We start from the raw sequence: 14,041 nt of genomic DNA on the forward strand, positions 1-14,041 counted from the left end.
AATGACTGAAATTTAATATTTTGAATTCCCAATGGCTGTTATCCCCACCAAAAATTATGAATCCTGGTCCAAGTTTCGTGGTAGTCCCCACATAAAGGTACCGCCAATTTTCGTTATTTTGGGTAAGAGTTGGCGCTAATTAAATATTTTGGTTTACTAAAAATTATCTATATTGGCCCACATTTTAGGGTAGCCACCATATACCGGTACCTTGCGGATTTCAGAGAAGATAGGTCAGTTTTTTTTACCTAGATTGGCTGTAATTGAATATTTTGGATTCACATTGGGTAGAAAATCTCCTTACCAAAAATTATCAATATGGGTCCAAGTTTCGTGGTAGCCCCCATTTATCGGTACCCCCGATTTTTGGTATTTTGGGCAAGAATTTCATCCGAATTGACTTAAATTTCAAATGTCAGGTTCTCATTGAGTCATAAATTCGATTACTAAAAATCATCGATATTGATCCACATTTTAGGGTAGCCATCATATACCGATAACTTGCGGATTTCTGTAATATGAGGAGATGGCCAGTTTTTTCACCTAAATTGGCTCGTAAATTTATATTTTGGTTTTTCGAAATTTTGAGGAGTTTCGGTAAAATTTTCATCCAAATAACATGCAATTTTATATTTTGGATTATTATTGTTTAAAAAATGTCCCTACCAAAAATTATCAATATTGGCCCAAGTTCCAGGGTAGCTCCCATATAGTATGTGTTATTTTTTGAATGTTTATTTGTGACACATGTGTGACACACACAATGCATGAAGAAAATCAAAATAGTTTTGATTTTGAAAATGAAACCCTTTCAATCTGGTGAATTTTATTCATTTTCAAAGTTGACAGTAAATAATTTTGAGTATACAAATAATAAAATTGTGACGAAATAAAAAAGAACTGAATCTACGATTCAAAATGTGATTTTTTTTTTTTTTGGACAAAAATCGATTTTTTGGAATAGTGATTGAAGAGTTTGCCATACACTAGTCAATCTCACATATACAAAAAGGGGTTCATCGGCATAACGGCATGATGTGTACTGTATGGGGCCCTTAAGATGTTCGACACGACCAAACGTAACAACGTTTTTACTTGGTTTCCATTACTTAAAAATCGTTCTTGTATTTCTTTTAACAATTTTTTTTTTGAATTGCATTTTTGGTTCCTTAAAACACAATTCACTTTCATCAAAACAACAACAAAAATCCTGCATTCATTCAACACTCTCCTCAGACACCTTCACATTTTTACATTCACCCAACACCACTTGGCTACTAAAATACACCAACAAATTTATATAATGACATTAGAAACTATTACATTATAACACAACAACAAAAAGAACAACACAATACATTTTTTCTACACTCTTGTCAATTTTGTTATAAACAAATTTATTATTATTCTTAAACAAAAACCAAACCACAAACAACAACTATGAAAACAAAATGAAATTATCTTTTTATCAGCAGCAAAATAACCAGAGAAAAAGGCGAAACAATTCCCCCTTTTACCAACCAAAAAAAAAAAAAACAATTTTCTTATAAAAAATAACAAAAAAAAAAAAAAATCCAAAAACCAAACAAAAAAAAACTACTCCCAAATTTACTACAAGAAACACCCAACACCACAACAAGAAGAAAAACAAATGAAAAAAAACGTTACCAAATAAACCAAGAAAAATAAAATAATAAATAATGATGATGATATTTCATATGGAGAAATAAATAAATAATAACAAAGAAGATGATGAAGAAGAAAAACACAATAAAAATTTAAAAATATTACAAAAAAAAAAATAAACTCTTGTATGGTGTTTAAATTTTTTTCTATAGGGAAGGGTACATAACCTTGTGACAGAAGGTTTGATCCATAAGCCGAGCTTAAAAAAAGATTTGTGAGCAGCTCTTCCAATTTGAGAAACGTTGTCTTCTATTTGATCTTTCCATCGGATTTATGGTCTTTCCCTTCAACGTGAACCATCAGCTGATTCGCTTTTATATGCCTTTTGAACTGGGGCATCCTCATCCATTCTCACAACATGACCTAGCTAACGTAGTGTTTGCAGCTCTATACGTCTGACTATGCGATGTCCGAGAATAGATGGTATAATTCATGGTTCATTCGACGGCGATATTCGCTGTGGACATAGATTGGCCCATAAATCTTACGGAGAATTTTTCTCTCAAACACTCCAAGAGCTGCCTCATCTGCTTGCGGAAGTACCCATGCTTCAGATCCATACAACAGCACGGGTTGTTGTTGTAGCAGTTAATATGAATGTTGTTTTCCTGTTTACAAGTAGTATCACCGTCTTGCAAAGGGTGAGATTGGTCTGGCGGGAGGTGGCTTTGTTTCTAAACTGCTTACTAAGACTATAGTAGCATCTGTTCGCCATCACAATCCTTCTCCGAATTTCATAACTGATGTTATTCATTTTGTTGTAGCGGTACCGAGATACATAAAATCGTTCACTACCTCGAAGTTCCTCAGTTGGTCCGAGTCTACTGGACGTCTTGCGTGTTGATACCATCAGCATGGTCTTCTCGCTATTTACTACCAGTTCCACATTGACAGACTCTTTCTCAATTCGTTCAAAGGTTGGTGTTACCGTTCGCAATGTTCGACCCATTATGTCGATAACGTCGGCGTATGTTTTGTAACATATGATGTTTGGTATACAGAGTGTCATTTCTGTTCACATTTGCATCTCGTATGACCTTTTCCAGCAGGATGTTAAACAGGTCACACGACAAACTGTCACCTTGTCTGCAACCTTGTTCGGTGTTGAGCGGCTCCAAGAGGTCCTTTTCGACTTTAACTGCTGATCATGTGTCAGTTAAAGTTATTCTGCATAGCCGTATTAATTTTGCAGGAGTGTCGAGCGCATACATGGCTTTATATACCTCTGAACGGATAGGGCTGTCGAATGCGGCTTTGTAGTCGACGAATAGGTGGAATGTGTCGATGTGTTTTTCGTGGGGTTTTCCAGGATTTGGCGCAGAGTGAAAATCTGGTCAATGGTGGATTTGCCATGTCTGAAACCGCAATGGTATGGTGCAATAATATCATTGACCATTGGCTTCAGTCGTTCACACAGCATGCAGGATATATACGATGGGAACTCCTTAATAGTTGGCACATATCTCTCATGGCTCCTTTTTTGTGCACGGAACACAGGTTGCTGAGGTTCTGAGGCTGGACATGCATTCTCTAACCAAATTGTACTATTCAACTGGTGAATGCTCCTAACCAAATTGTAATACAAATTGATAATCCATCGGTACCTACTGCTTTATTGTTCTTCAGCCGATTAATTGCTATTCAGACCTCATATTGACTCGGTGGTATACACTCTATACCGTCATTTCTTATTGGTTCTAAGATATCTTCTTCACCGCCACTAATTGATACAAGAAGCTTTGCAAAATGTTCCTTCCAGATCCTCAACACGCTGTGTCACCAGGTTTCTTCATCTCTACAGGAGGATGTGCCTGTACCAAAGCCGTCGGTAAAAAAATTAAACTTGTTCGTTGTGTGTTATTTTTTCATAAGAAATATACATTAGAAGTCTTCACAATGGACGCTTCTTCTTCAATAAAAAACATTTAAATTATCGGACAATATAAAAAATAATAATAATTTACTTTTATTTAAATAATTTCTACGTTGTTTCCAGTTATACGCTAGACTTTTATGTGCATTTTCACAATTAGGAAATCAATTAAAATATAGTCCATCTCTCTTCTCCTCCTTGGGATTATTGTATAGTTCTGGTAACAGAATCGAATGCTTCATTCTTATGATCGCTGACATTGGGCCGGGCTTCATAACTGCAAATTGTAACACCATGATGATGCGCCTCACTGAATTCACCACGAAGTCCTAGCAAATAAAAAAATGTAATTAAATTGAAAATACAAAAACAAAAAAGCAAACAAAAAAATACTTACCAATATAATAAATTTTCGTATTATCATCACCAAAATTGGATGGGAAATGGATCGATAAATGATGGACAGATGAAAATGTAACAACTCTGTAAAGGGAAGAATAAACAAAATATCAATTAAATATTCCGACATATTACAGTTTATGAAAATAATGTAGAATGTGTCTTTGCAATTTGCGAAAAATCGGTGTGCATAACTTACTTTGGAGAATATTCAACTTCACCGCGGCAATCACGTGTCAATTCGAATTCCTGATCTGCTTTAGCTTGGGCATCATCAAATGTCATTTTTGGGCGATTTTTGAATCTAGAAAAGAAATGATAAATTATTAACAAGTAATAGGGTGGGGGTATAAAAAATTAGGTTGGGGAAAAATAAATTTTTTTTTACGAACTATATGACTTTATTTAACATGTTCGCAAGGTCCGAATATGCACCGTGTTGCTATTTTAAAGGTAACTTCATAATGCCATAGAAGTCCTGATCTCTATTTGCAAAAACTCTAGTAGTCGATTTTCACAATCCTTCCTAGATACCGATTTTTTATCATTAAAAAAATTTTGCAATGCAAGATAAGAGGTACCAGAAGAGGTTGCTCTATAGAATACATGTTTGATCGTCAAACTTAATCTAGGTTTTTTTTAAAATGTATACGATTTTCAAAGTTTGAATCAAATCAGATATTCCATTCGTTCGGAATTGAATTGATAACATTTTGTGGGGGTGGTACCAGAACGAATGGACCGACGGGTTCCATCATCGGAATTGATATAGCCAAGTTAAAAATATTATGATATGCAAAGTTAGAATCAATTCGCTTACAGCTCGATACATCTAACTATGTCGATGTCCGAGAATAGATGGTACAACTCATGCTACATTCGACGGCGATATTCGCCGTCGAAGCAAATCGGCCCATAGATCTTTCAAAGAATTTTTCTCTCAAACACTCCAATTGCTGCCTCATCTGCTTGTGCAAGTACCCATGCTTCAGATCCATGCAACAACACGGGTAGTATACGCGTCTTGTAGAGTGAGAGTTTAGAATTGCTTACTCAGACCATAGTAGCATTTGTTGGCCAACACTTTCCTTCTCCGTACCTCAAAACTGATGTTATTAGTTTATGGCGATACCGAATTATATAAAATCGTTCGCCACATCGAAACTGTAGTTTTCAAGTTCCACACTTGGTCCGAGTCTACAGGACGTCTTGCGCGTTGATAACATCAGCATGGTCTTTTTGCTATTTACTGCCAGTTCCACTTTGGCAGACAATCTCTCAATTCGTCCAAAGGTGGGTGTATCCGCTCGCAATGTTCGACCCATTTTGTCGATGACGTCGGCGTAGGATGTTAAAATGGTCACACGACAAACTTTCACATTGTCGGAATCCTCGTTCGGTATTGAAGAGATTTCCTTTCCGAATTTAACTGCTGACCTTGTTCCAGTTAAAATTATCTTTCATAGCCGTATTAATTTTGCAGGGGTGCCGAGCGCAGATATGCCTTTAAATACCTCTGAGCAGATTGGACTGTTGAATGTAGCTTTATAGTCGAAGAATAGGTGAAATATGTCGATGTGTTTTTCGTGGGACTTTTCATAACGTCATTGACCATTGGCATCAGTCGTTCACACAGCACACTGGATAGCACTTTATATGCGATGGGAAGGAGACATATTCCTCTATAGCTGGCACATATCGTCTTGTCTCCTTTTTTGTGCATGGGACACAGGATGCTGAGGTTCCAATCATTGGACATGCATTCCTCCAGCCAAATTGTACTAATCAGTTGGTGCATGCTCCTGATCAGTGTCTGACCACCGGCCTAGAATAGTTCGGCTGGTAATCCGTCTTCTTTTGCTGCTTTATTATTTGTCAGTCGATTTATTGCTATCCTGACCTCATCTTGGCCAGGTGGTATACAATATATACGCTCACGTTTTCCTTGTTCTTTCTTCCTTTTTTTCTCTAGCATTATTGTTAGTTTTTTTTAAACATCGTTATAAGGAGGACCTTAAGCACTGTGGCCAACATTTCAAAATAATCCACTACCGTATTATTTTAACATCACATAATTTCGTAATCTAACTCATTTCTTCCATTACTTACAGTCTCATTTTATTCGGATGTGAATCATCATTGGCTCCAGCCACAATAATACCCTTCAGTTTAATGTTCCCAGTAAAGGGTATGTTGAACAGCAATTCCTCATCACAATCACTTTTGACGAACTGCAAAATTTGCAAAACAAATTTATTCAGATTTCTAAATTCAAAAATATCACAAAACTAACCTTTGTCACATCCAAGCGCTCCTCATAGGGTTTGAAGACCTTCTTGCCATCCCCATCGGATTCCTCATTCAGACATTCCAAATTTTCCATATCAATTTTTTGATACAGACTATATTCGATGCCCATTTCAAGGGCATGATCGACATCGGTGGCTTCGTGGCCACAACCATGGCCATGAGTATGGGAATGACCGGGCATTTTTTTGCTGCTATTCGGCGGCGTTGTAAACAAATACAAAAATTCCAGAACACAGAACACTAAAAAGCCTCTTTTGGCAAATACGAATATGAGAAGTTGAAAATGGATGATAATGAAGAAAAACTAAATAAAAAAACACCGGTTCTCTTTGCAAATAATCAGCTGTTTCTCTTTATTGTGAATAGTTCAACGGCGATTAGTGGATAACGTAACGTATGTTTTGCTGTTTGCATGTAATGGGAACGGTCGCTGAACAGCTGATTTGTTATGGCGTCGGTTCGTTAGTAGATTGTGAAATAATGGCGCGTTTAAATGCGAGGACCGGAAAAATCGTTTGAAATAATAGAAATAAAGTGTTTTGTCGGGTGAAATGTAGAACTATTCGAAATCAAAGTGACGGGTGTCGGTAAAAATGTGTTTTCGTTGAAAAAAAAATGGAATAATATGTCGAAAAAATTCAAATATGAAAATTCACCATTGCCTTTTGTCAAAAAGGGGGGCTGTGGCCGGCTTATGTGCAAATGGAAAGAAATTCATATTGGAAAAAAGAAAATAACAACAACATCGTTGATGAAGTACAAATGATAGGTCCACATTTATGGAATTTGCAAAACTACATCTTCAAATCTCCTATAGCTTCTGGATTAATGCCTTTGTCTGTTGATTAGAGAAAGGTGTAGCTCCTATAGCTTCCCATTGCGTTTTATAATAGTGTTCGGTGAAGATCACGCGTCGCAGTAATGACATGCAGTTCCACTCATGTTGTCCCTTATGATGGGTCCCCCGGAAATAAACTTATGCCGTTCTATATTGGGGATCCCAAATTTATCTTAAGGAAAATCCCGACAAAGGTGAGTATTTGAAACTAACCTGCAATTTTTTATACATATGATCATAGAACTAACACTTTTTTTATTTCAGCCGGTTAAAGTTAATGGCCCCTGAAACGCTTCGGAGAAAATTCCTATTGGAATACAAAAAATGATAACTTCATAGGTGATGGTCAATTTGTAAATTTTATGTCTCCCCAAATATATGCAATTTATAACAACCCATATTTCAACAGATGTTCTCTCCAACTGTTTCCCTCCCAAAAGCGTATATTGGGAAAGCATTTTAAATTCGTATTATATTCGTACTCGTTAAAGGCTTCGCGATCGGTATAGACTTCGTGCGCGGCAAAGTCTTCGTGTTCGGTAAAGTTTTTGTGTTCGGCAAAGTTTTCGTTTACGGTTAACCTTTCGTGTTCTACTCAAGTTGCCCTTTATGTTGCGTCCCATGCAAAAAAATACAGCAATGTTGGCCATATATTTTAACTTTCAATCCAATCGGATTCTATCGTAGTAATCCCCCTTTTTTAAGAAAAAGCGCCACCAAGGTGAGATTTTGGATACAAACTAAAATTTTGAATTTAATTATAGATCTAAAATTTGTTTTTTTTTTATTTATTTTAGACAATCGGATGGAAAGGATGGAAATTCATATTGGATAGATAAATTGTGATTAATAAATTGTAAATTGTGTGGCTCAAATTTATGCACTTTCCAATAACCCATATTCCAAGGGATCTCTCCAATTGCTTCCCACAGCTACCATGAATCCCACCCTGAATTATTGGGAAAACATATGTCCGATATATGTTATTAATTTCAATGGAATTGATTGGAGTGGTGATATAGGGAATCCCAAATTTGTCTACGGCAAATCACTACAAACGTGAGTATTAAAGTCTAAAAATTTGAATCGTATTTATAAAAATTGATTTTTATTTTAGAAACTTTAGACGAGTGGGCTATAATAAACGTAGCCCAGCCGCTTTCAAAACGGAAGAAAATTCTTATTAGAATAAAAAATTACAACTTCGCAATTGATAAATTGTATGAATCCATCTCTCGAATGGCATCCCACAGTAATCCTGAAACACATTAGAGCCTATTGGGAAAACATTTTAAATTCGAAGTATAATCGTGTTCATTAAATATTTCTTTTTAATTTAGAAATTTTATAAGACTAGAATATGGTAATGTCCCTATAAAAAAACCAGCCCAAGGACTTGCGAAATTAAAAAATGAACTCATATTGGAAAAGTTAATATAAATACAAATGTCTATGTGAATCGAAAAAGATAATTGTTCAACATTTTCTTTTTAATTTAGAAATTTTATAAGACTAGAATAGAATCTATCCAATTTCATTTCCAAAGAATCTATCCAATGACGGCCCATAGTAACAATGAAATACATTCAGGTCTATTGGAAAATTTAATTGCGTATTGTAATTGTGTACGGCATAGTCTTCGCGTTCAGTATAGACTTCGCGTTCGGTTAAGTGTATGCGTTCCGTAAATTCCTCACTTCTCAAAGCGTTATTTAAATTGGGTCCAAGAAGAAATTTATCCAATGGCTTTCAAAACCAATTAAAGTCTATTGAAAAAACATTTTAAATACGTGCTGTAGTCGTGTACAGAAAAGTCTTCATGTTCGGTATAGTGTATGCTTTCGGTAAATATCTCGCTTTCTTCCCATGACATTCATTACATTGGGTCCAAGAAGAAAAAAGTTAACAATTTTGGACACATGTTGTACATTTCAATCGAATCGAGGGTTGTTCTATATGAAAAACACAACATTTGTCTTAAGGAAAGGCGCTACAAAGGTGAGTTTTTAATCTAACCTAAAAATTTTCATTTAATCATAATTCGATTTTTTGTTTTTATTTAGAAATGTTAGAAGTCTGGTAAAATGCACTTCAACTCTTTCTCTAAATTGGATAAGTAATTTTAATATCCAATGGAATTGTCTGGGAAACTTTGCAAAATCATATAATCAAAATGGTAAGTTTTACTAAAAATTAATTTTGTAATATACACCATAAGGTTGAATGTATATTAAATCTGTCATTTCGCAACAATATATATATACATATTGCTATTTTGGTATAGCCACTATATAAAAATAAACTCCAATATTTGGCACTTCGGAAATTTTTAGATTTTCATTCAATAGGCGTGGATTTTCTTAAGCACTTTTTTCCAACATATTTAAGAGCCTTGATTTGTTTCTAAATAAGTTTGTCCAAAACATTAAAGATTCGTGTTTTTTTAAGATTAGAATTGTTTAATTTGTTTGAATTGGTATCGTTTGCCTAGTTTTGTTTATCTTTGTTGTATTAGTTCGGCTGTAGGCTTTTTAAAAGTAAAAATCGTTTCTAATTTTGATTTTTAATGTTTATTGTTTCCAATATTTCGATTGGATTCTCCAATCATCCTCAGGGAACTACAATTACATATATTTTAACAGATTTTGAAACATGTCCGTCCGTCCGTCTGTCTGACAATAACAATATGTAAATAAACTTACTTGAAGAAAGTTATGTTGTCTTTAAGTCAACGTTCTTACTTCAACTAAAGTCTACCAGATTTGTATTTGTTTACTGTGTGTCTATAGATTTGAGCGCAGTTGTCTGTGTCGGTTTTATAATTGAGTCGAGTGTCAATATATTGATTATGTGCAACATCTCAAGAGTAAACCTTTTTTGATAATTACTTTCTTGAGTTAGAATTTTTATGTCATTAAAATCTGGGGTATGTCCTGTTTTTGTGCAGTGTGCTGCAAGGGCTGTTTTTTGCTCTATGGGTTTGTACAGAGCTTTTTGATCCGATATATATATGCGTATATATATTGTCTTTAATTTAGTCTTAGTAGTACCTTTTGGCATACGTTGGACTTGTCTCCCGCATTTAATGCGGTATACTACGTTGGATTTCTCCTCGTCTTGTATTTTACTGAAAAGATTATTCAGCGTGTTCGTAGTTTTAAATGCCAGCTCAATTGTTGTGATGTCGTAAATGTTAGAATGTTTTAATCTTTCTGAAAACCCACGTGTATATGTCATAGTTTTGTAAATTTTCTCGCTGTTGTCGCTTGTTTTCTTTGTCTTTGTCTTTTCTTTTCTTGCTCGTATCATGAGATTGTCAATAGTTTTGTCCGGAAAATCATTTTTCTTCAGGATCTTCTTAATTATATTAATGTTTTTGTTGTGATAGTCTGGATGGCTTATGTCTAAAACCCTATTTATGAAATTGGATGCAGTGTTGATTATTGTTCTTCTCGGATGTCTAGATGTAAAGTTAATCAGTCGTCCCGACGCTGTAGGTTTCTGGTACCAGTCAAGTTTGAGATGGGGTCCTTTTCGTATCACTAGTGGTACTTTCAACACAAAGTGTCAACATTTTGAACAATTTTTGGATTATCATTAAGTAGTAAATCTATCTACCAAAAATGATAAATTTTGGTCCATTTTTTAGGGTAGCCCTCATATAATAATATTCGGTATTCTGTAGATTTTGGGCACGTTTTCCAACCAAATTTAATTTGGTACTTTTAGTTCTTATTGGGTAGCAAATTCTGCTACCAAATATAACCCATATTGATCCAGATTTTAGGGGTAGTCCCCAGTCGGCATTTGATAAGATTGGGTACGCTTTTATAACTATTAAATCTATAAAATCTACCTAAATAAATTAATATTAGCCCAAGTTTTAAGGTAGCCGCTATATAGTGATATCCCTTATTATTCAATATCGCTTCACTTTTTATTATAAGTCCCAAATATCCGTTTTTATTGTATTATCAAAATCAATTGAAATGAAAACACAATTATAATTTTATTTCACTATTTTTATTGTTGTTGTTGTTCTTGTTACTTTATTTTTCTTTAACAAATTTTCAGAATGTGGAATTTTATTTGATGTTGTTTATTTTAATTTGTTTCATCAAGGTTTTTTAATTCCTTTTCTGATTATTTCACTTCTTCGATATACTTTTTTTAGTTGCGGATACAAAAATTCTTAATAGCTTAAATTCACATAATTTAATTTGCGATTACTTTCATTTTCATTTGCTTTCTATATTTTTATACTTACGACCTTTAAGGTTATAATTTTTGCTTTTTTTTGAGACTGTCATTATGTTTTGGAACAATGAAATTGCGGTGGTATGGCAGCATTATCGACATACTTATAGACATCCATGGAAGCCTCACATACCGTTTGTGGTATACCATGTCTAGAATAATGCTGAGATACATCTCAATATCATTGTTCTTTGTATTTTTCTTTTTAGTTTTTTGTTTTCTCTAAATTATGGCTGGATTAGATAGATATTTTTTTGGAATAGTTGTTGTAGGATTTCATTTTTTTTTAGTTTTTTTCTAAAGATATGTGCAAATACACACACACACAATGATCGTTTACAATGAAATTAATTGATCGAAATGGAAAATGATTTATAAATTTCCATGATTTTATTTTTTTATGGTTCGTAAGGAGAGATTACGGCCCCTATCAATTTCTGTGTTTTGAAGCAGAAGCGTGGAGGTTTCTGGGATATTTTCCAGAAAAATGTGTAGGGTTTTAGAATATTTTCTCAAAAAAGCTTTCGCAAGGTATATCAAGTCAAAAAAAGCTAAGAGTTTTTAGAATGCAGACAGGCCAAAGAAGCGTGAGGACAGTAGCAACACGTAATGTGATGGAGAAAAAAAGGAAGAATAAGAAAAACGTGAGCGTGAGCAAATCGAGATGTACAGGAGTCAGAATGAAGTCCGAAAATTCTACAAACGGGTAAAAGACCAAACCGAAGGCTTTTGTGCTGGCATATCCTCCTGTAGAGATGAAGAAGGAAATCTGGTGACAGATGCAGACAGCATGCTGATCATCTGGAAGGAGCATTTTGAAAAACTTCTGGTATCAAATAGTAGCAGTGAAGAGGATACCCCAGAACCAATAATAGATGACGGTATAGAGTGTATACCACCTACCCAAGATGAAGTCAAAATATCAGCAGCAGGTGCCGATGGGTTACAAGCCGAACTATTCAAGACTGGTGGCCAGATGCTGGTAAGGAGCATGTACCAGCTGATTAGAACAGTTTGGCTAGAAGAATGCTTGCTTGATTGGAACCTCAACATCCTGTGTCCCGTGCACAAAAAAGGAGACAAGACGATATGTGCCAACTATAGAGAAATTAGCCTTCTTCCCATCGCATATAAAGTGCTATCCAGTGTGCTGTGTGAACAATTGAACCCAATGGTCAATGACATTATTGGACCATACCAATGCGGCTTCAGCCCTGGCAAATCCACCATTGGCCAGATTTTCACTCTGCGCCAAATCCTGGAAAAAAACCCATGAAAAACACATTGACATATTCTACCTATTCGTCCACTATAAAGCCGCACTCGACATCCCTATCCGTTCAGAGGTGTATGAAGCCATGTCTGCGTTTGCCATTCTTGCAAAATTAATTCGGCTATGCAGGATAACTTAAACAAGCACAAGATCAGCAGTTAAAGTCGGAAAGGACCTCTCGGAGCCCTTTAATACGAGGATTCAGACAAGGTGATAGTTTGTCGTGTGACCTTTTTAACATCCTGCTGGAAAAGGTCATACGACACGAAAAGGTGAACAGAAATTACACTCTGTACACCAAACAACAATGTTACTCGCTTACGCCGATGACATCGACATAATGAGTCGAACATTGAGAGTGGTAACAGCCACCTTTGAACAAATTGAGAAGAAGTCTCCAAAGTGGGCATATAAAAGCAAACCAGCTGGTGGTTCACGCAGAAGGGGAAGGCCACGAATACTATGGAAAGATCAATTCGAAGACAACATTGCCGAATAAGGTCTTTAAAATTGGAAAAACTGCGCAAACGAAAGTTCTGTCACATTTTAGAATATTTTCCCAAGGATCAACAGACAAAAAATGGATTTTTTAAAGAATATTTTCTTTAAGAATGCACGGAATATTTTCTAAAGGATTGGCAGATCAAAAGAATAAATATTACCTAAAAAGCTTTCTCAAGAACCACCGGTTCAAGTTGTGAGGATGTTTCAAGTATATTTTCTTAAGGATGCACGGAATATTTTCTAAATGACTGGCAGATCAAAAGAGTAAATATTACCTAAAAAAACTTTCTTAAGAACCACCGGTTCAAGTAGTGAGGATGTTTCAAGAATATTTTCTCAAAAACCACCCGAATTTCTAAAAATTTGGGAAAAAATAAATCTATAAAAATCTACGCCTCTTGGGTGTTCTTAAAAATATATTTATAAAAATCTACGCCTCTTGGGTGTTCTTAAAAATATATTTATAAAAATCCACGCCTCTTGGGTGTTCTTAAAAATATATTTATAAAAATCCACGCCTCTTGGGTGTTCTTAAAAATATATTTATAAAAATCCACGCCTCTTGGGTGTTCTTAAAAATATATTTATAAAAATCTACGCCTCTTGGGTGTCTTTAATAATCCACGCCTCTTGTGTGTCTATAATAATCCACGCATCTTGGGTGTTTTTAATAATCCACGCCTCTTGGGTGTTCTTAAAAATATATTTAAAATAGTCACGCCTCTTGGGTGTCTTGGAAAAAAATATTTTAAAAAAATCCATGACTCTTAAATGATTTGGATAAAATTATTTAAAAATATTCACGTCTCTTAAATGACTTGGAAAAAATTATTTTAACAAATCCACGCCTTTGAAATGACCTGAAAAACATTATTTAAAAAATCCACGCCTCTTTAACGAC

General features: G+C 34.9%; 1 protein-coding gene across 1 annotated transcript; it reads right to left on the minus strand.

Moving 5' to 3' along the window:
* Window positions 1–3,763: 3,763 nt before the first annotated feature.
* On the minus strand, window positions 3,764–6,449 carry LOC133323750 (PITH domain-containing protein GA19395). Its single transcript, XM_061532671.1, has 5 exons — window positions 6,252–6,449; window positions 6,068–6,189; window positions 4,158–4,262; window positions 3,957–4,042; window positions 3,764–3,888 (listed from the first exon to the last, which is right to left on the minus strand). The coding sequence occupies exons 1-5, from the start codon at window positions 6,447–6,449 to the stop codon at window positions 3,764–3,766; spliced, it is 636 nt and encodes a 211-aa protein (XP_061388655.1).
* Window positions 6,450–14,041: the final 7,592 nt, after the last annotated feature.

This window comes from Musca vetustissima, unplaced genomic scaffold, assembly GCF_032173495.1.
Source record: "Musca vetustissima isolate MV318-11 ecotype Yass unplaced genomic scaffold, APGP_CSIRO_Mvet_v1 utg5860, whole genome shotgun sequence".
In the NCBI taxonomy this organism is placed as follows: Eukaryota; Metazoa; Arthropoda; class Insecta; order Diptera; family Muscidae; genus Musca; species Musca vetustissima.